We start from the raw sequence: 19,215 nt of genomic DNA on the forward strand, positions 1-19,215 counted from the left end.
TTATAATAAATTAAATGCTATCAAAAAAATTGAATATCTATAGTTGTGAATTTTTTTTAAAACTTCTCTTTAAATATTAGTAATAATAATAAAAAAAAATTGTTAATTATTGAACCTTAAGCGATTCTTTCAATTAGATGTATACCACTATCTGTATCAACTGGAGTAGATAATTCGCCAACTTTTAATGCAAAAGCCGCTTGTTCAAATGGTTTCTGCATAGCTCCACGTCCAAATGGACCCAAGTCGCCACCACGTTTTGCAGAACTGCAGTCGCTGTATTTTGATGCTAATTCACTAAATGTTGCTTTTCCAGACACTATTTGTTCTCTGTATGCTGTAAAAAATTAAGTTCAATTATTACAATTAGCAACCTTGCAGTCACTATGTGAACTATAAATAAATAAAATTTTATTTTATTAAATAATTACTTTTGTTAAATTGCACTGTACTATCTTAAATATTGACATTTTTAAAGATATAAGCTCATCTTGATGTTACACTCATCAAGAGCTTTTATTTAAGTACCCACATCAATTTTTGATATATTTTTAATATATACATATATATAATATATATATATATATATTTTTAAAATATAAGCTCATTTTGATGTTACACTCATCAAGAACTTTTATTTGAGTACCCACATGTATTTTTTATATATTTTTCATATATACATATATATAATATATATATAAATATATAAAATATATAAAAAATTGATGTGGGTACTCAAATGAAAGGTCTTGATGAGTATAACATCGAGATGAGCTTATATCTTTAAAATTGTCAATAGTTCACAAGATACAAGGTAATTTTTTAATTAATGAAAATTAATTTAGAATATATATAATAATTTAAAAAAAATTTTTTTAATTTTCAAGTGAAATTTTTTTTAAATAATATAACTTATTAAATTTTGATATTTTTTTCAAATATACATATATATATATATTTTAAAGATATAAGCTCATCCTGATGTTACACTCATCAAAAGCTTTCGTTTGAGTACCCACATCAATTTTTCATATATTTTATATATATATATGTATGTATGAAAAATATATCAAAAATGCATGTGGGTACTCAAATGAAAGCTCTTGATGAGTCTAACATGAAGATGAGCTTATATCTGTAAAAATGTCAATAGTTCACAAGATACAGGGTCATTTCTTAATTATTAATATTTTTAAAAATGTAAGCTCATCCTGATATTACATTTATTAAAAGCTTTCATTAGAGTACCCACATGTATTTTTGATATATTTTTCATATATACATATATATGATATATATAAATATATAAAATATATGAAAAATTGATGTGGGTACTCAAATGAAAGGTCTCGATGAGTATAATGTCAAGATGAGCTTATATCTTTAAAAATGTCAATAGTTCACGAGATACAAGGTCATTTCTTAATTATCAATCCAATAATATTTGAGGTTAAAAATTAACATTTGAAAATAAATGAATTTTTTTTATAATAAACTTACATTTAATTAAATCAATAGCTTCCTCCTTGGATCTTGTAATATTTGTTTCTCTCCAGGAAGACGGCCGCCTTGAATTAGCATGTTTTACAAGAATATGAGAACACTGAACCTCTTCGGGTTCATCACCATTGTCGCAAGGCTGTGCTGGTTTAGTTGGAACGTCCCATTGACTTTCTTTTGTATAAACATTTAAATAATAATGCTGACCTGATACAATGTTACAATTATCCATTAAACATTTATTAAAAGCATTATTTAATATTGTTTAAAATATTTATAAAACATACCGGTAGATCTGCTCAATCGCTTTTCCCATCCTTTTGGCAATTCTTCGTTCGACATTTTTTACAATTAATTTTATTAACCGTTAATATTTTAAATTCGATTATTTATTAGAGTTCACTATTTGTTTGATTTTATTTTAAATAGTAAACATAACGAACAGTATAATGATAAAAATCAAATTATTAATGTCAAATTTGTTTTAAAAGTAATCAATACTTAACTCGAATACTCTTTACAACACTGTGACTAAAAATATGTCATACCGACTCAGCGACTGGAGAATGTGGAGACTGGACCTGATACTCACGAGCGCTACAAATCAGCTGTGCGCAAGTCTGAAACTAATTTGCGTTTGGCGCCAAATCTTGTTCAAATTTTACCGAAGGCAGAACGATATTTTATTTAATTAATTTTACCAGGTATTAAAAATTTTTTTAGAATTTTATAGCAATTAAATTATGATAAAAATATTTAATTAAAAAATTTCACTTGTGAAAATTAATAAAAATTACAAATGAAAATTTTATTGTAATTGATTTATTAGAAAAATTTTTTAATAATTAAATTATAAGAGAAATATTTTTTAAAAATTGCATTCATAGTTTTTTTACAATTAAAATTTTTTTTTATTTTTTTGCAATAATTTTCTAAAACAAAAATTTAACTCTCAATAATTTTAAGAATTTTTGTAACAAATAAATTATATGAAAATTAAGTTAGCCGACATCTAGAATTTTTTTTTTTCATTGAAAAAATTATTATAAAAAAATTAAAAAATTCAACAGCTAACTTTAATATCATATTTTTTCAATAAAAAAAAAATTCTAAAAATTTTTAAATGTCGGCTAATTTAATTTTCATTTAGTATTATTAATTATTGATAACTATAAATTCTATTTAAAATTAATAAAATTAATTAACAAAAATTATAGATGATATTAAATTTTGCCGTCACTTTACAATTTTATAATTTTATTTAATGAATAAATTTATTTAAAAAAAATAAATAAATAAAATTTTTAATTTATTAAAATTTCTACATGTCAATTTTTTATATAATTTATTTTTTGCCATAATTTAAAAAAAATTCTTAAGAATTATCAAAAACAAATGCTAATTTAATTTATAATACTAAAGTTAGCTTTTAATTATTTCAATTTTATTTTTAATAATTAAATTAAAACTAAAAAATATTTTTTAAAAATTAGTTTTTCAAGTTCTTTACAAATGAAATTTTTTATTTTTTGTAGTGATTTTTCAATAAAAAAAAAATTCTAAAAATTTTTAAATGTCGGCTAATTTAATTTTCATTTAGTATTATTAATTATTGATAACTATAAATTCTATTTAAAATTAATAAAATTAATTAACAAAAATTATAGATGATATTAAATTTTGCCGTCACTTTACAATTTTATAATTTTATTTAATGAATAAATTTATTTAAAAAAAATAAATAAATAAAATTTTTAATTTATTAAAATTTCTACATGTCAATTTTTTATATAATTTATTTTTTGCCTTAATTAAAAAAAAAAATTCTTAAAATTAAATAATATAATTTTGATAAATACCTTTGTTGTGAAAAAATAAAGGCTAGTATTAATGTGAGCGTAGTTACAACAACATGTGCAGCCAATGAGTGCAATGCTGAAGAAAGTGGGGGTAGGATAATTCAGCTAACGTCACATATTATCACAATGGCAGTTGTACAGTACACAATTCTACGCTCATGCACACATACATCCACTCAGACGTGTTTATTCCGGTCGTAGCGTGCGTCGAGCACGTGTGGTAGGTTCAACTCAAAAATTCCGGTTCCACGTGAGAAATTTAATTGGTATTTTGCATCAGCATTTGACTAAATAAAGTAAGTTAGTGCAGTAAAATTAATTTAATAAAAATCTCTACCGGCTAACAAAAATAATTTTTTTTTTCCAGAATAACAGATAATTTAAAAATGGAGTTTTGTGGTGCACCGGGACAATTATTGGACCAATTAGAAAGTGTTGTTAGTGAAGAAGTGATCTACGGCATGGAGACAAATTTTGACTATCAAGGCGGGCTGATCGGCGCTTGCGAGCAAGTGTGCGAAGAGACTGTTCAAACAAGTGATTTGTCTTCATCGTACATCTTACCACATGAGATGTACACACTAGACCAGGACAATTATTTAAACGTTCAAAGCACTGAAGAAGTGAATAATTTTCAAGAAAATTTACACTCGTGTGAAGTTTGCGGCAGAAGATTCAGTGTTAAAATGAATCTTGAAAGTCACATGTCAGTTCACGAAAATAACCAATTACAATTTTGCAATTTCTGCGGTGCTAGTTTTCCGTTAAAAAGCGACTTGTTAAATCATTTAAAAACACACGCGAGTTATTCTGAGTTAGAAGACCGTAATAATAATCCCGAGTGTGATAAAAAAACAACTTTAAAGTCAAGAGAAAAATCTAAAGTAATTAAAAATTGTCCCGAGTGTAATAACAGTTTTGAAGAATCTAAATTTCAAGATCATATTTGTGTGCTAAATATTTCTTCAGGCGAAAAAAGTGACAGTGAATTGAGTGAATATAATTGTGAAAAGTGTAATAAAGATTTTAAAAACAAAACACGGCTGGCTAGACATTTGTTGTCGCACCGGAAAAAAATGAGCTGCAATATTTGCAGTCTGAAATTTACAAACCAACATGATTTAATAAATCATTACTCATTGCACAAGAAGACTAGTAATGGCGAGAAGATATTCGAGTGCAAAGAGTGCGGAAAAATATTTGCGAGCAGAAGTTCCCAGCAGATCCACGCGAGAGTTCACTCCGGAGAGCGGCCGTATGGGTGCAACTTTTGCGACAGAGCTTTTGCAGATGGCGGGACCTTGAGGAAGCACGAGAGGATCCACACTGGTGAGAAACCTTATGTTTGTTTAGTTTGCATGCGCGCTTTTAATCAAAGAGTCGTTTTAAGAGATCATGTTAAGTCTCATCATACTAATGTCGATCATAAGTACGCCGGGACTAGTAAGCCTTATCACTGCAAAATTTGCAATAATTTATTCGCAACTTCCGAGGAAATTCATAAAGATATTGTTAAACATTGCGATGAAGACACTCAACGAAGGAGAAAACCTCCTGCTGGCCCGAGGAAGTACAAAAAAAGAACTTTTAAATCTGAAAAAGACGAAAATTATAATTCTATGGAAGAGAAAGAACAATTTAAAGGCGAGAAGAAAAAGCGCGGGAGGAAGAGCAAGTTGGAGATGCAATTGCTGACCGAGGATTGGAAAAATACTGTTTTTTCTAAAGAAGAAACTACTTCTGAGAATAATCATAAATTTAGAATCTTTCCTGGGGGAGAAATTAACAGGCCGAGGACTAAAAATGTCAGCAGGCCGGTTAATGATAACTTTAGATTTGTTCCTGCGAGATTTCCGGACCCGAAGGAAGAGTTTGAAGAAATTTCGGCTGCTGTTGAGTCTATCAAAGTTAAAATGGAGGCTTTTGATCGGTCTGATATTCAAGAGGATTTTGGAAGAAGAACGCGAAGAAAAGTCAAGGAAGAAATTTATTAAATTCTATTTTTTTTTTTTTTTTTTTTCAAGTAAAAATTACAAAATGTTTTTTTTGACTCTTATGATTTAAAGGATTTGATTGAGTAATTACAGCTTTTAATTGTGATCATTAATTTTCTTTATTATCAAATCCTGGATTGAGGATTAATATTTTCAATTTATTCTTACAAATTAATTATTAAAAAAAAAGAATTTTCTTTAAAACTACTAAAAAAGTGTTCAAATAAAATAATATGCCGTTAAAAATTTTGTTTCAAGTTCAAATGTACAATGAGTTACTTTTATTAAATAAAAAATGTTTTGAATTAAAAATGAATTTTATTCATTATTTTATCATTGTTAAGTAACAAATAAATAAAATTTTGCTTTATTAAATGATGAATTTTGTTAAATTGCACTGAAATTTTTTAACTCTTAATATTTTTATAGATATAAGCTCATCTTGATGTTACACTCATCAAAAGCTTTCATTAGAGTAGCCACATGCATTTTTGATATATTTTTCATATATACATATATATAATGTATATTTTAAAAATATAAGCTCATCTTGGTGTTACACTCATTAAGAGCTTTCATTTGAGTACCCACATGGATTTTTCATATATTTTATATATTTATGAATATATAATATATATAAATATATAAAATATATGAAAAATTGATGTGGGTACTCAAATGAAAGGTCTTGATGAGTGTAACATCAGGATGAGCTTATATCTTTAAAAATATCAATATTTTACAAGATACAAGGTCATTTCTTAATTATCTATATTTTTTAAGATGTAAGCTCATTCTGATGTTAGACTCATCAAGAGCTTTCATTTGAGTACCCACATGCATTTTTTATATATTTTTCATATATACATATATATAGTATATATAAATATATAAAATATATGAAAAATTGATGTGGGTACTCAAATGAAAGGTCTTGATGAATGTAATGTCAGGATAAGCTTATATCTTTAAAAATCTCAATATTTTACAAGATACAGGGTAATTTCTTAATTATCTATATTTTTTAAGATGTAAGCTCATTCTGATGTTAGACTCATTAAGAGCTTTCATTTGAGTACCTACTTGCATTTTTGATATATTCTTCATATATACATATATATATAATATATACAAATATATGACATATATGAAAAATTGATGTGGGTACTCAAATGAAAGGTCTCGATGAGTATAATGTCAAGATGAGCTTATATCCTTAAAAATATCAATAGTTCAGAAGATACAAGGTCATTTCTTAATTATGTATCTAGAGATAAAGTATTTTCCATAAAATTTTTCTTATTCTCTTAATAATACAGATAATTGTAATTAAAAATTTTCTAATTTAAAAAAAAATCTTTATTTATTTAAAAAATATACAGGCAGAATTCTAGTGTCAAATCTTAGCTTATCGCTGAATAATAAAGCATGGCTGTGACTAACCAGATAAATTGTGAAGCTGAATTGAGCCATTCAACAACTTACTCAGGTATGAGTTACATTAAATTATTATTTTTTTTTTTTCTAAATATAATAATTTAATTTTTTTTAATTAGAAAAAAATCCAACGTGATATAATTTTAAGAGTAATGTTGGAGACAATAAATACAACTATGTACTTTCTCAGAACATAAAAATTTAATTAATTAGATAAATGACACTTTAAGTAAGTAATTATAATAAATATTTATTTTTTAATTAAAATAATTAAAAAATATTAAAATTTCAGAACTTTGCAGTGGAATCAATTATGAGCTTATACTTGACTTTTAGTGTTTTTTATTTAATGTTAAATGTAATTATCAGAGGAGACAAAATTTGTGAAGAGTTAACCCGGTCAACATTTAAATTGTCATCTTATTCTACGAGTAACTTTTATTTTTATAATTGAGGTTTGAACCTTAAATTCTTTATTTAAACCCTTAATTTTTTTATTGTTTGTTTTTGATACAGTTCACGAGTGCGAAATAGTAACGATAAAACTCGATGAGCACAGCAGAAGAACATTTCGACTTTCAATATTATCCAACGAAACAGTAATTGAATCTTTGTACTTTCATAAAACTGACGGATTGCTAGCAAGAAGCGATACTCCTGTTTATCTTACGGATCGTGAGTCGCTTGAAAAAATGTGCGGTGCTAAGATTTATAAAGATTACAAATTTATTAAAACTTCTTTTGAAGAGGTATTAAATTTTATTTTGATATTTTTTTTTTTATTACAATTATTGAATTTTACATAAAATTTTTGTATTTTAGTATGTTCCAGATATGGGTGATTTTAGATTTTATCACAATTATAATAGAACAGCATCGTTGGTTGTATTTTTTAAGAAGACTACTATACAATTGGTAAATATTTATTATAAACTATAAATAAAAAAAAATTGTTTGATTAAATAATGAATTTTATTAAATTGCACTGTACTTTCTTAAATATTGACTTTTTTAAAGATATAAGCTCATCTTGATGTTACACTCATTAAAAGCTTTCATTTGAGTACCCACATCAATTTTTCATATATTTTTCATATATACATATATATCATATATATAAATATATAAAATATATGAAAAATTGATGTGGGTACTTAAATGAAAGGTCTTGATGAGTGTAACATCAGGATGAGCTTATATCTTTAAAAATGTCAATATTTTACAAGATACAAGGTCATTTCTTAATTATATATATTTTTAAAGATAAAAGCTCATTCTGATGTTAGACTCATTAAGAGCTTTCATTTGAGTACCCACATGGATTTTTCATATATTTTATATATTTATGAATATATAATATATATAAATATATAAATATATGAAAAATTGATGTGGGTACTTAAATGAAAGGTCTTGATGAGTGTAACATCAGGATGAGCTTATATCTTTAAAAATGTCAATATTTTACAAGATACAAGGTCATTTCTTAATTATCTATATTTTTAAAGATGTAAGCTCATTCTAATGTTAGACTCATTAAGAGCTTTCATTTGAGTACCCACATGGATTTTTCATATATTTTATATATTTATGAATATATAATATATATAAATATATAAAATATATGAAAAATTGATGTGGGTACTTAAATGAAAGGTCTTGATGAGTGTAACATCAGGATGAGCTTATATCTTTAAAAATGTCAATATTTTACAAGATACAAGGTCATTTCTTAATTATATATATTTTTAAAGATAAAAGCTCATTCTGATGTTAGACTCATTAAGAGCTTTCATTTGAGTACCCACATGGATTTTTCATATATTTTATATATTTATGAATATATAATATATATAAATATATAAAATATATGAAAAATTGATGTGGGTACTTAAATGAAAGGTCTTGATGAGTGTAACATCAGGATGAGCTTATATCTTTATAAATGTCAATATTTCACAAGATACAAGGTCATTTCTTAATTATATATTTAGAGATACTGAATTTAAAAATTTTTTTATATTTTGTAGCAATTAAATTATGATAAAAAAATTTAACAAAAAAATTCATAAAATTTAAAAAAATTACAAGTGCAAATTTTTAAAAATATTTTAGTATTTTTTAATAAGCAATATATTAATTGTAAAAAATTAAATATTAAAAAATTTTAATAAATTTACAGGAGGGTAATATTGGCCACAATGTACTTCGATATCTACCATCAGAAGGTCATGCTGAGGAAAATAAATATGTGTACGCCAAAATAATGTTGTCTGGTAATATAAAATCTAAAAAATAATTACAATTGTCTATAAGAATTCTAAAAATAATTTTTTCAGCATTCCATAAATGGAAACCTGAAGATATTTTTATTGACACTTCAACACTGTCATATAATTTGTACGTTCCAGATTTGGAAGTAGTAAACTGTAAACTATTTGTTATACTTCACCCAAATTCAATAATCGAGTAACTAATTATTCTCTAATTATAATTATATATTATTTAAGCTGATAATTTATAGAATTACGAGTGTTCCGATAAAGATATTTTTATTCTTCAGCAAACCAAGAATAGAATTAATGCGGACTATTTTGATGTTTTACAATCACCTGGATATGTTCTTTGGAAATTTTACGTCTCCAAAAATACGACTTACTCTCAAAGGAATTCTCTTTCCAGATGTAATTATTTTTTTGTCAATAATTTATCAGACATCTGTAAAATTTTTTCTTTTAGATTGGCAAAACGATTCCTTACGAAGGCAACAAACTAGATTTACAATTATTAAATTGGTCTGAAATTGACATAGCATTAATGAAATTTATAAAAGAAAAAAAAGATTATTTTCAATTAGACACTCATGACAAAGTTTATTTTTTGTCTCAGTAAGTAGAATTAAATATGACAATAAAGTTAGACATCTAAAAAATTTTAGAATTTTATTTAATAAAAATGATTAAAAAAAAAATTTTTATTAAATTTCATTTGTAAAAAATAAAAAAAAAAAATATTTTAAGTAAAATAAAAAAATAAAAAATGGCTAACTTTATTATTATTTAAATATCAAATAATTCCAGAATAAATTATTTTTTAAAATATTTTCAGAACAAGCTACGGTAAAGCGCACGTAGGATGTAAGTTTATTAAAACTATTTTAATTGTTAAAAATTATAACACTGAAGTTGACAGATATTAGAAATTTTTTTAGAATTTTATAGCAATTAAATTGTTATAATAAAAAATTTGAATTAAAAAATTACAAGTGGAAATTTTTAAAAGTATTTTTATGACTTTAAAAATAGCAGTTACTTGACAATTTTTTAATTTTATTTAACAAACAAATTTTTTTTTTTTAAATAATTGAAAAAATTAATTTATAAATATCTTAAATAAAATAAAGAGGAATTTTTATTTTTTTTAATTTCTACGTATCAATTTTTTTTTCTTAATTTTTTTATTCCGTAATTTATTTCTTAAAAAAATTATAAAATATCTGCTAATTTAATTTTCATAGCATTTTTTTATTGTAATTTTGTTAAAAAAATTTTAAAAATCGACAGCTGAGATCTAACTTTAGTATTATTAAAAATTGTGAAAATAATTTTGAAATTAAATTTTAGTTAGAGAACCTGAAGGAGAGATTTGTAATGATCCACCGATGCCAAGAATAGCTGCCGTAATTCACGGAGATCTTTTGACTTATCACATCATCCACTTGCAATATTTAGCTAGAACGTAACTATACTTGACCTATAAAATTAACCCTAAAGATCAACTTGACTCTTTTTAGGTTTGGCGGGCAGTTTGTTCAGCCCTGCGAGTCTCTCCCTGGAATTTTATACCACAGAAACAAACAAATTAACCCACCGCTGTTAGTTTGGTCTTCTTGTACTATCGGTGGCTTTTCAACTTATTTCAAGTATTATAATTATTACCCTTTATTTTTATTTAATAATAATTGGATTATTTAATAATAGTTGGCTTATAATTTTTTAATTTAATTTCACTGATGCAGTGAAAATGAATGCTCTCACTTTAATAAAAATAGGCCACTTTTAACAACGACTATAAGAGATTCTAAAGATGATCGGCTGAGGATAGCAATTGAGCTTGATGTACAAACACGGCGAGCTTACCAGAAAAATGTATGTTTTTTTTAAATCTAATTAATTAGTTAATTTTTAATTAGTTGTTTAATTAATTAATTAATTAATTAGTTAATTTTTAATTAATTAATTTTTTAATCTAATTAATTAATTGTTTAATTTATTAATCAATTAATTTTGAATTAATTAATTAATTAGTTAATTTTTAATTAATTAATTTTTTAATATAATTAATAAGCTGTTTAATTAATTTTTGATTAATTAATTAATTAGTTAATTTTTTAATCTAATTAATTAGTTATTTAATTAATTAATTAATTAATTAACTTTTTATTTTAATTTTTGATTAATTAATTAGTTAATTTTTAATTAATTTTTTATTTTAATTTTTGATTAATTAATTTATTTTCAATTAATTTTTTAACTTAATTAATTAGTTGTTTAATTAATTTTTTAATCTAATTAATTAGTTGTTTAATTAATTTTTTATTTTAATTTTTGATTAATTAATTGATTTTTAATTAATTTTTTAACTCAATTAATTAGTTGTTTAATTAATTTTTTATTTTAATTTTTGATTAATTAATTAATTAATTTATTTTTTTATTTAATTACAGAAAAATATTAATGTGGGTCTGACTATTAATATCACGTATGACTCAAAAACTTTGGTTTGTTCTTGTATTTCTTAAAAATGTATTGTAAATTTATAATAAATTTTTGCAAATTTAAAACTCTTTGATTTATCGGATATTAATTAGTTAGAATGGTAATCCAAGAGCCAGGCTATTTCTTCTTTAAAATATATCCAAAGTGTGCTTTAGTGCTACGTATCGCTGTGTGTTATCGCCACCTTTAATATTGTAATAATTTTACTAGACCGTGAATGACATACGATTTAAAATCAATCGCTATATTTTAATTTACAAAGTTATTCTCCACAAAGAAGTTATACTGAATATGATTCTAAAATTATAAATTTATTTTAATTAATTATGAAAAAATTGTACTTAATTTTGAGTGTTTTTTTTTTATTATTAGTTATCAAAGGAGACAAATATTGTCAAGAATTAACTCGCTCAACATTTAAATTGTCATCCAATTCTACAAGTAAATTATAACTTTAATAATTAAGGCTTTATTTTATTAAAATTTTCAATTTTTTAAATTGTTTTTAATACAGTTGAAGAGTGTAAAATAGTTAGAATAAAATTAGACGGCTTTAGCAACAGAAGCTTTCATTTATCAATATTATCTAATGATTCAATATTAGAATCATTATATTTTGTTAAAACTGATGGTCTGCTAGCAGACAGTGAAACTCCTGTTCATCTGATGAACTTGCAGTCGCTTAAAAAAATGTTGGGTGTGGTAGTCAATGAAGACTACCGATTTATAAAAACTACTATCAGAGAAGTATTTTTAATTTAATTATAAAAAAAAATAATAAAATTTTTAATTATTTTTAATATTATAATTCTTTTCTACTAATTAATTAGTACGTTTCAGAAATGGGTGACTTTAGACTTTACCACAACTACCAAAAAGTAGCTTCAATGTCCGTCTTTTTTCATAAAACTGGATTACAGTTGGTAAAATTTTCATTTTAGTTTTAAAATTAATTAAAATTAAATAATAAAATTTTTAGGAAGGTAACATTGGACATTATATACTTCGACATCTTCCATCGGAAGATAATCCTCAGCAAAATAAATATATTTATGCGCAATTATATTTTCCAGGTAATTAAATTTGTTTTATTTCTTCTTTTTAATTAATAAAAATTTTACAAATAATTATTACAGATTTGCAGATGAGCAAAAATACAATAAATATTTCTTTCAGTAATACAACACGAGAATTCAATTTAAATTCTACAAAATTAACAGTAGTTAATTGTAAACTATTTATTATTCTCCATCCAAATTCAATCCACGAGTAAATATAATAATAATAATAATTTGTTTAGCAATAGCTACTTTACAAGTTTTTTTACAATAGTTTTACATTATATTTTATTTAATATAATTTATATTGTTTAAGCTGACAATTTATAAAATTAAAACTGTGAATATTTTTAATAAAAATATTTATATTCTTCAGCAAGCCCAAAATAGAATTAATGCGGACAATTTTAATGTTTTACAACTACTTGGACATGTTTTTTAGAAATTTTACATCCCCAAAAATACGACTGACTTTAAAAGGAATTCTTCTGCCAGATGTAATTATTTTTTTTTTAATTTATAATTTATCAGACATCTAAAAAATATTTTCTTCTAGATTGGCACGCAAATTTTATACGAAGGCGACAAACATCTTGATATGCAATTGACAAATTGGTCTAATGTTGATAAAGCTTTAATGGCATTTGTAAAAGAGAAAAAAAGTTATTTTCAACTGGATAATCATGATAAAGTATACTTTATATCTCAGTAAGTATCATTAAATAAAAAACAATTACAGAATAATTTATTTAAAAAAAAAAATTTTCAGAACTTGCTACGGTAAAGCGCATGTAGGATGTAAGTTTGTTCAAACTTTTTTTATTGTTATTAAATTTTTTTTTTAATTGTAATAAAATTATTCATTTATTTATTTCGCGTTACTGATGCCATAAGGGCGTATCCCGAAAAAAATACCCTTGAAAAGGCATAAGGGCGTATAAAAAATTTTTTTCCGGGAATCGACGTAGTTATGTATGAAACGGGCAGAAATGCAAAAAAAAATTTTGGTACGCCCTTATGGCACCCAGGGTACCTACTGGGAACCATAAGGGCGTACCAAAAAATTTTTTTTTCGGCAAACAACGTATTTTAACTTGAAACGCGTAGAAATGACAAAAAAAATTTTTTTTCAAATTTGTAATTTTTTTTGGTACGCCCTTATGGCCCCCAGTGGGTACCTCCGGTGCCATAAGGGCGTACCAAAAAATTTCAAATTTGAAAAAAATTTTTTTTCGTCATTTCTACGCGTTTCAAGTAAAATTACGTTGTTTGCCGAAAAAAAATTTTTTGGCACGCCCTTATGGCTCCCATAAGGGTGCCATAAGGGCGTATAATACGCTGATACGCCCTTATGGCATTTGTAACGCGATTTATTAATTTGAATGTCAATCGAAATTATACATCAATTAGTATATTTCTTAAATTATAAGGTATAAATTATCAATTAAAATTCTGAGATTTTGGCTCGAAAATTGCACAGAAATAAGTTTATTTGGTGAGAATAAACTTAGTTAATAAAATTATAGTTAGAGAGCCTGACGACGACATTTGTAACAATCCATCATCTCCCAGAGTAGCTGCTGTAGTTCAAGGAGATTTGCAAACTTATCATATTCTTCACTTGAATTATTTAGCTAAATCGTCAGTAAAATAATTATAAAAAAAAATTAATTTAATTAAATTCAATTAAATAATGTATTTTATACCAACAGCTTCGGTGGAATTGATGAAAGAAATGATTTATGCTTTGGAATCATGCACTATAATTCAAAGTGGGTACACCCAGTACCTTTAGTATGGTCTTCTTGTTCTATTGAAAAACTATCTCAATATTTCAAGTAATTAAAACAATTTTTTTTTTTTTTTTTTTTTTTTTTTTTTTTTTTTTTAATCAAATTAATTAAATAAAATAAAAATCATTTATTTTAGTGAAAAAGATTGCTCCTGGTTCAGAAAAAACAAACCATCTTTATCAACAGAAATCAAAGACCCAAAAGATGACCGCCTGCGTTCGGAAATTGAATCTGAAGTCCGGCCTCGAAGTTTATATGAACTTGATGTAAGTATAATTAAATTTAATTAATTTTTGTTAATTTTAATAATTTTTTTTTTTAATGCAGGAAGAATCACAAGTCGGTGTCGCAATTAATGTAACATATGGACTTGACTCAAAAACTTTGGTTTGTTCTTGTATTTCTTAAAAAATAAAATTTATTTTAAATAAATATTTTAAAAATATTTATTAGTCTGGCTTAGTAAGCGCGACTTTAGCCATAAATAAAATTCAATTTCTATTTTAAGTTTATCATTTATTTCTTCTTTATTTATTTTTCTTTTCTTTTTAAGCGTGCTTCTGAAACCTAAAAAAATAATATTGAAAATTATTTATTAGTTAGAAATAATAATAAATATTATTCTAATAATAAAATAAATTTTTAAATGATAAAATATTTACGAAATTTTTTAATGTAAATATCAGTAGCGCCATTGAAGAAATAGCGAAATTGATTTGTTAATATTTTTAATGTTTCTTCCATCAGTTCTAATATTCCTACGACTGGGTACCACTGCAGCACGTTTTTTTTCGCTTGTTCTAATGCCCATTTATTTGTAACACTAATAAATTTATTTTTAAATTAATAATTGTGAATGATATAATTTTTAGTAGTGTAATAATGCTTACAGACAACGTGAATCTTGGCCGCAAAAATAGGATATCCCACTTTGGTAATTTTCTTCTGATTTATTTCCATGTCTAAAAAATTAATTTTAATTATTTAATAATAGATGAAATGAAGAAAATTATTAATAAGAGAAGAAATAAAAAAATTGTTAATAAAAAAGAAGAAAAAAAAATTATTAATAGAAAAAATTATTAATAAAAGAAGAAATACAAACAATTATTAATAAAAAAGAAGAAAAAAAAATAAAAAAAATTTATAAATAAAAGAAGAAAATAAAAATTATCAATAAAAGAAGAAATGAAGAAAGTTATTGATAAAAGAAGAAATAAAAACAATTATCAATAAAGAAGATAAAAAAATTATTAATAAAAAAGAAATAAAAATATTATTGATAAAAGCAAGAAAAAAAATTTTTTATAAAAGAAGAAATAAAGAAAATTATTAATAAAAGAAGAAATGAAGAAAGTTATTAATAAAAGGAGAAATAAAAATAATTATTAATAAAATAGAAGAAAAAAAACATAATAATAAAAAAAAACAGAAAAATTATTGATAAAAGAAGAAAAAAAAATTTTTAATAAAAGAAGAAATAATAAAAATTAATAAGAGAAGAAATAACAAAATTATTAATACACAAAAATTTATTCATAAAAGAAGAAACAAAAAAATTATTAATAAAAGAAGAAAAAAAAATTTTTAATTAAAGAAGAAATGAAGAAAATTATTAAAAAAAGAAGAAATTAAAAAAATTAATAAGAGAAGAAATAAAAAAACTATCAAAAAAAGAAAAAATTCAAAAAACTATTAATAAAAGAAGAAATAAAAAAATTGTTAATAAAAAAGAAGAAATTCAAACAATTATTAATAAAAAAGAAGAAAAAAAAATAAAAAAAATTTATAAATAAAAGAAGAAAATAGAAATTATCAATAAAAAAAGAAATTAAGAAAATTATCAATAAAAGAAGAAATGAAGAAAGTTATTGATAAAAGAAGGAATAAAAACAATTATTAATAAAGAAGATAAAAAAATTATTAATAAAAAAGAAATAAAAATATTATTGATAAAAGCAAGAAAAAAAATTTTTTATAAAAGAAGAAATAAAGAAAATTATTAATAAAAGAAGAAATGAAGAAAGTTATTAATAAAAGGAGAAATAAAAATAATTATTAATAAAATAGAAGAAAAAAAAATATTAATAAAAAAAAAACAGAAAAATTATTGATGAACGAAGAAAAAAAAATTTTTAATAAAAGAAGAAATAATAAAAATTAATAAGAGAAGAAATAACAAAATTATTAATAAAAAAAATTTATTCATAAAAGAAGAAACAAAAAAAAGTTATTAATTAAAGAAGAAAAAAAATTATTAATAAAAGAAGAAATGAAGAAAATTATTAAAAAAAGAAGAAATTAAAAAAATTAATAAGAGAAGAAATAAAAAAATTATTAAAAAAAGAAATTTAAAAAACTATTAAAAAAAGAAGAAAATAAAAATTATCAATAAAAAAAGAAATTAATAAAATTCTCAATAAAAGAAGATATGAAGAAAGTTATTGATAAAAGAAGAAATAAAAACAATTATTAATAAAGAAGATAAAAAATTATTGATAAAAGCAAGAAAAAAAATTTTTTATAAAAGAAGAAATAAAGAAAGTTATTAATAAAAGGAGAAATAAAAATAATTATTAATAAAATAGAAGAAAAAAAAATATTAATAAAAAAAAACAGAAAAATTATTGATGAAAGAAGAAAAAAAAATTTTTAATAAAAAAAGAAATAAAAATTAATAAGAGAAGAAATAACAAAATTATTAATACAAAAAAATTTATTCACAAAAGAAGAAACAAAAAAAAGTTATTAATAAAAGAAGAAAAAAAAATTATTAATAAAAGAAGAAATGAAGAAAATTATTAAAAAAAAAAAGAAATTAAAAAAATTATTAATAAAAAAATAAATAAAAAAAATTATTAATAAAAGAAAAAATAAAAAAAAATTATTATGAAGAAATATATAATTAAAATACTTTAATAAAATATCCCTTGGATCTCTGACAAGTGAAATAAATGTCGGAGCTTGTCGATCGAATTTTTTAAAATTCAAAAATTTAATATCCCCATCAAAACTCAAAGGAACAGCTTCTTGTTTAATAATACTGGTAATTTCTTCAACCAGCAGCTCCTAACAAATAATAATTTTATTAATAATTAAAATAAATTTTGTTTACTTTTAATAATTTACCTGATGCAAAGAAGAAAGAACTCGCTGTTTATTCGCTGGAATTCTAATATGCTTGAAGGCATTGTATCCGGACAAATGTTGGAGAATATACACCAGAATTTCAGCACCCGCATTTGGAATTCTTGTCAACATAATTATGTCATCGTTGGGTTTTGATACGCCCTGGAAACCCAGCTCGGCCAGCGACGGGGTGACAATTCTTTGAAGCTAATAAATTTATTAAAATTTAGTAGTATCAAAAGTATTTAAATGTAAAATAAAAATATATACTTGCGTGTAATAATTAACTTCACGTGATTCATTTTTCACAACCGGCCTACTTGCGTAAAAAAGTAAAAATACTGATAGAAAAAAAATAATTATAACAAAACTTTTGACCCGACGCATAGAAATTTATTAAATGTAATACTTATATATTTCAGTCTGATTCGCGAGATCATCGCAAGTCATGTGAAGAGTATTGTATGCCTGGTGATACTCAAGAGAATGTCAGTGGGTCAGTGAATCCCACCTTTGCTAAACGTGTAGGAATCTTTGTTACGTTTATTTTGTTAATACTTTTCACTTGAATAATTATTTTAAATTAAACCTCTGTGTAAGCAGCTCACTAGTTTTTAACTAAATCATTTTTCACAGCGAGTTTCAATTTATAAGGTTGAATTATTTTAACAGTTGAGAGTCCAAATAAGAGGGTATTAAAGAATGCAAGTGAAAGTTGCATTTATATGACGTTTATATTTACGAGACTTGGTAATTAAAGTTTAAATTATTTCCTTATTTTTAACTAGCAACCTTCATATATAAATAAATAAAATTTTGCTTTATTAAATAATTACTTTTGTTAAATTGCACTGTACTTTCTTAAATATTGACACTTATCAAGAGCTTTCAATTGAGTACCCACATTCATTTTTGATATATTTTTTATATATACATATATATTTTAAAGATATAAACTCATCTTGATGTTACACTCATCGAGACCTGTCATTTGAGTACACACATGCATTTTTGAGATATTTTTCATATATACATATATATATAATATATATGAAAAATATATGAAAAATCGATGTGGGTACTCAAATGAAAGGTCTTGATGAGTGTAACATCAGGATGAGCTTATATCATTAAAAACGTCAATATTTCACAAGATACAAGATTATTTTTTAAAATTAATGACAATTAATTTAGCATGTATTTAACAATTTTTAAAAATTTGTAACAAATGAATAATAGCAAAAAAAAATTTTTAAAGAATTCAATTTTTTAAAAATAATTTTTTTTCATTTAATAATATATTAAATTTTGATATATTTTTCATATATTTATATATATAGTATATATTTTAAGGATATAAGCTCATTTTGATGTTAGACTCATCAAGAGCTTTCATTTGAGTACCCACATGCATTTTTGATATATTTTTCATATATACATATATATAAATATATAAAATATATGAAAAATTGATGTGGGTACTCAAATGAAAGGTCTTGATGAGTGTAACATCAGGATGAGCTTATATCATTAAAAATGTCAATATTTCACAAGATACAAGATTATTTTTTAAAATTAATGGCAATTAATTTAGCATGTATTTAACAATTTTTAAAAATTTGTAACAAATGAATAATAGCAAAAAAAAATTTTTAAAGAATTCAATT

At 23.2% G+C, this 19,215-nt stretch overlaps 5 protein-coding genes across 5 annotated transcripts; 3 read left to right on the forward strand and 2 right to left on the reverse strand.

Moving 5' to 3' along the window:
* Positions 1-68: 68 nt before the first annotated feature.
* LOC123270665 (putative peptidyl-prolyl cis-trans isomerase dodo) lies at positions 69-2,050 on the reverse strand. Its single transcript, XM_044736818.1, has 3 exons — positions 1,788-2,050; positions 1,501-1,707; positions 69-337 (listed from the first exon to the last, which is right to left on the reverse strand). The coding sequence occupies exons 1-3, from the start codon at positions 1,840-1,842 to the stop codon at positions 117-119; spliced, it is 483 nt and encodes a 160-aa protein (XP_044592753.1). The 5' UTR covers positions 1,843-2,050; the 3' UTR covers positions 69-116.
* Positions 2,051-3,732: 1,682 nt separating this feature from the next.
* Positions 3,733-5,400, forward strand: LOC123270667 (zinc finger protein 28 homolog). The gene has a single exon (XM_044736820.1). It carries the CDS (start codon positions 3,746-3,748, stop codon positions 5,351-5,353), a length of 1,608 nt encoding a protein of 535 aa, XP_044592755.1. The 5' UTR covers positions 3,733-3,745; the 3' UTR covers positions 5,354-5,400.
* Positions 5,401-6,927: 1,527 nt separating this feature from the next.
* LOC123270190 lies at positions 6,928-12,706 on the forward strand. The gene is made up of 17 exons (XM_044736133.1): positions 6,928-7,019; positions 7,083-7,221; positions 7,307-7,539; positions 7,613-7,705; positions 8,973-9,066; positions 9,130-9,259; positions 9,354-9,474; positions 9,530-9,678; positions 9,899-9,927; positions 10,414-10,528; positions 10,584-10,712; positions 10,809-10,938; positions 11,517-11,580; positions 11,941-12,009; positions 12,083-12,315; positions 12,399-12,491; positions 12,548-12,706. Exons 2-17 carry the CDS (start codon positions 7,104-7,106, stop codon positions 12,647-12,649), a joined length of 1,902 nt encoding a protein of 633 aa, XP_044592068.1. The 5' UTR covers positions 6,928-7,019; positions 7,083-7,103; the 3' UTR covers positions 12,650-12,706.
* A 295-nt stretch (positions 12,707-13,001) lies between these two features.
* On the forward strand, positions 13,002-14,847 carry LOC123270669. The gene is made up of 7 exons (XM_044736822.1): positions 13,002-13,123; positions 13,183-13,334; positions 13,396-13,424; positions 14,153-14,267; positions 14,339-14,464; positions 14,556-14,685; positions 14,747-14,847. The coding sequence occupies exons 1-7, from the start codon at positions 13,022-13,024 to the stop codon at positions 14,825-14,827; spliced, it is 735 nt and encodes a 244-aa protein (XP_044592757.1). The 5' UTR covers positions 13,002-13,021; the 3' UTR covers positions 14,828-14,847.
* LOC123270668 (heparan sulfate 2-O-sulfotransferase 1-like) lies at positions 14,531-18,312 on the reverse strand. The gene is made up of 6 exons (XM_044736821.1): positions 17,819-18,312; positions 17,549-17,755; positions 17,334-17,488; positions 15,310-15,381; positions 15,082-15,242; positions 14,531-14,986 (listed from the first exon to the last, which is right to left on the reverse strand). The coding sequence occupies exons 1-6, from the start codon at positions 17,933-17,935 to the stop codon at positions 14,856-14,858; spliced, it is 843 nt and encodes a 280-aa protein (XP_044592756.1). The 5' UTR covers positions 17,936-18,312; the 3' UTR covers positions 14,531-14,855.
* Positions 18,313-19,215: the final 903 nt, after the last annotated feature.

Source organism: Cotesia glomerata, linkage group LG8, assembly GCF_020080835.1.
Source record: "Cotesia glomerata isolate CgM1 linkage group LG8, MPM_Cglom_v2.3, whole genome shotgun sequence".
Taxonomy (NCBI): domain Eukaryota; kingdom Metazoa; phylum Arthropoda; class Insecta; order Hymenoptera; family Braconidae; genus Cotesia; species Cotesia glomerata.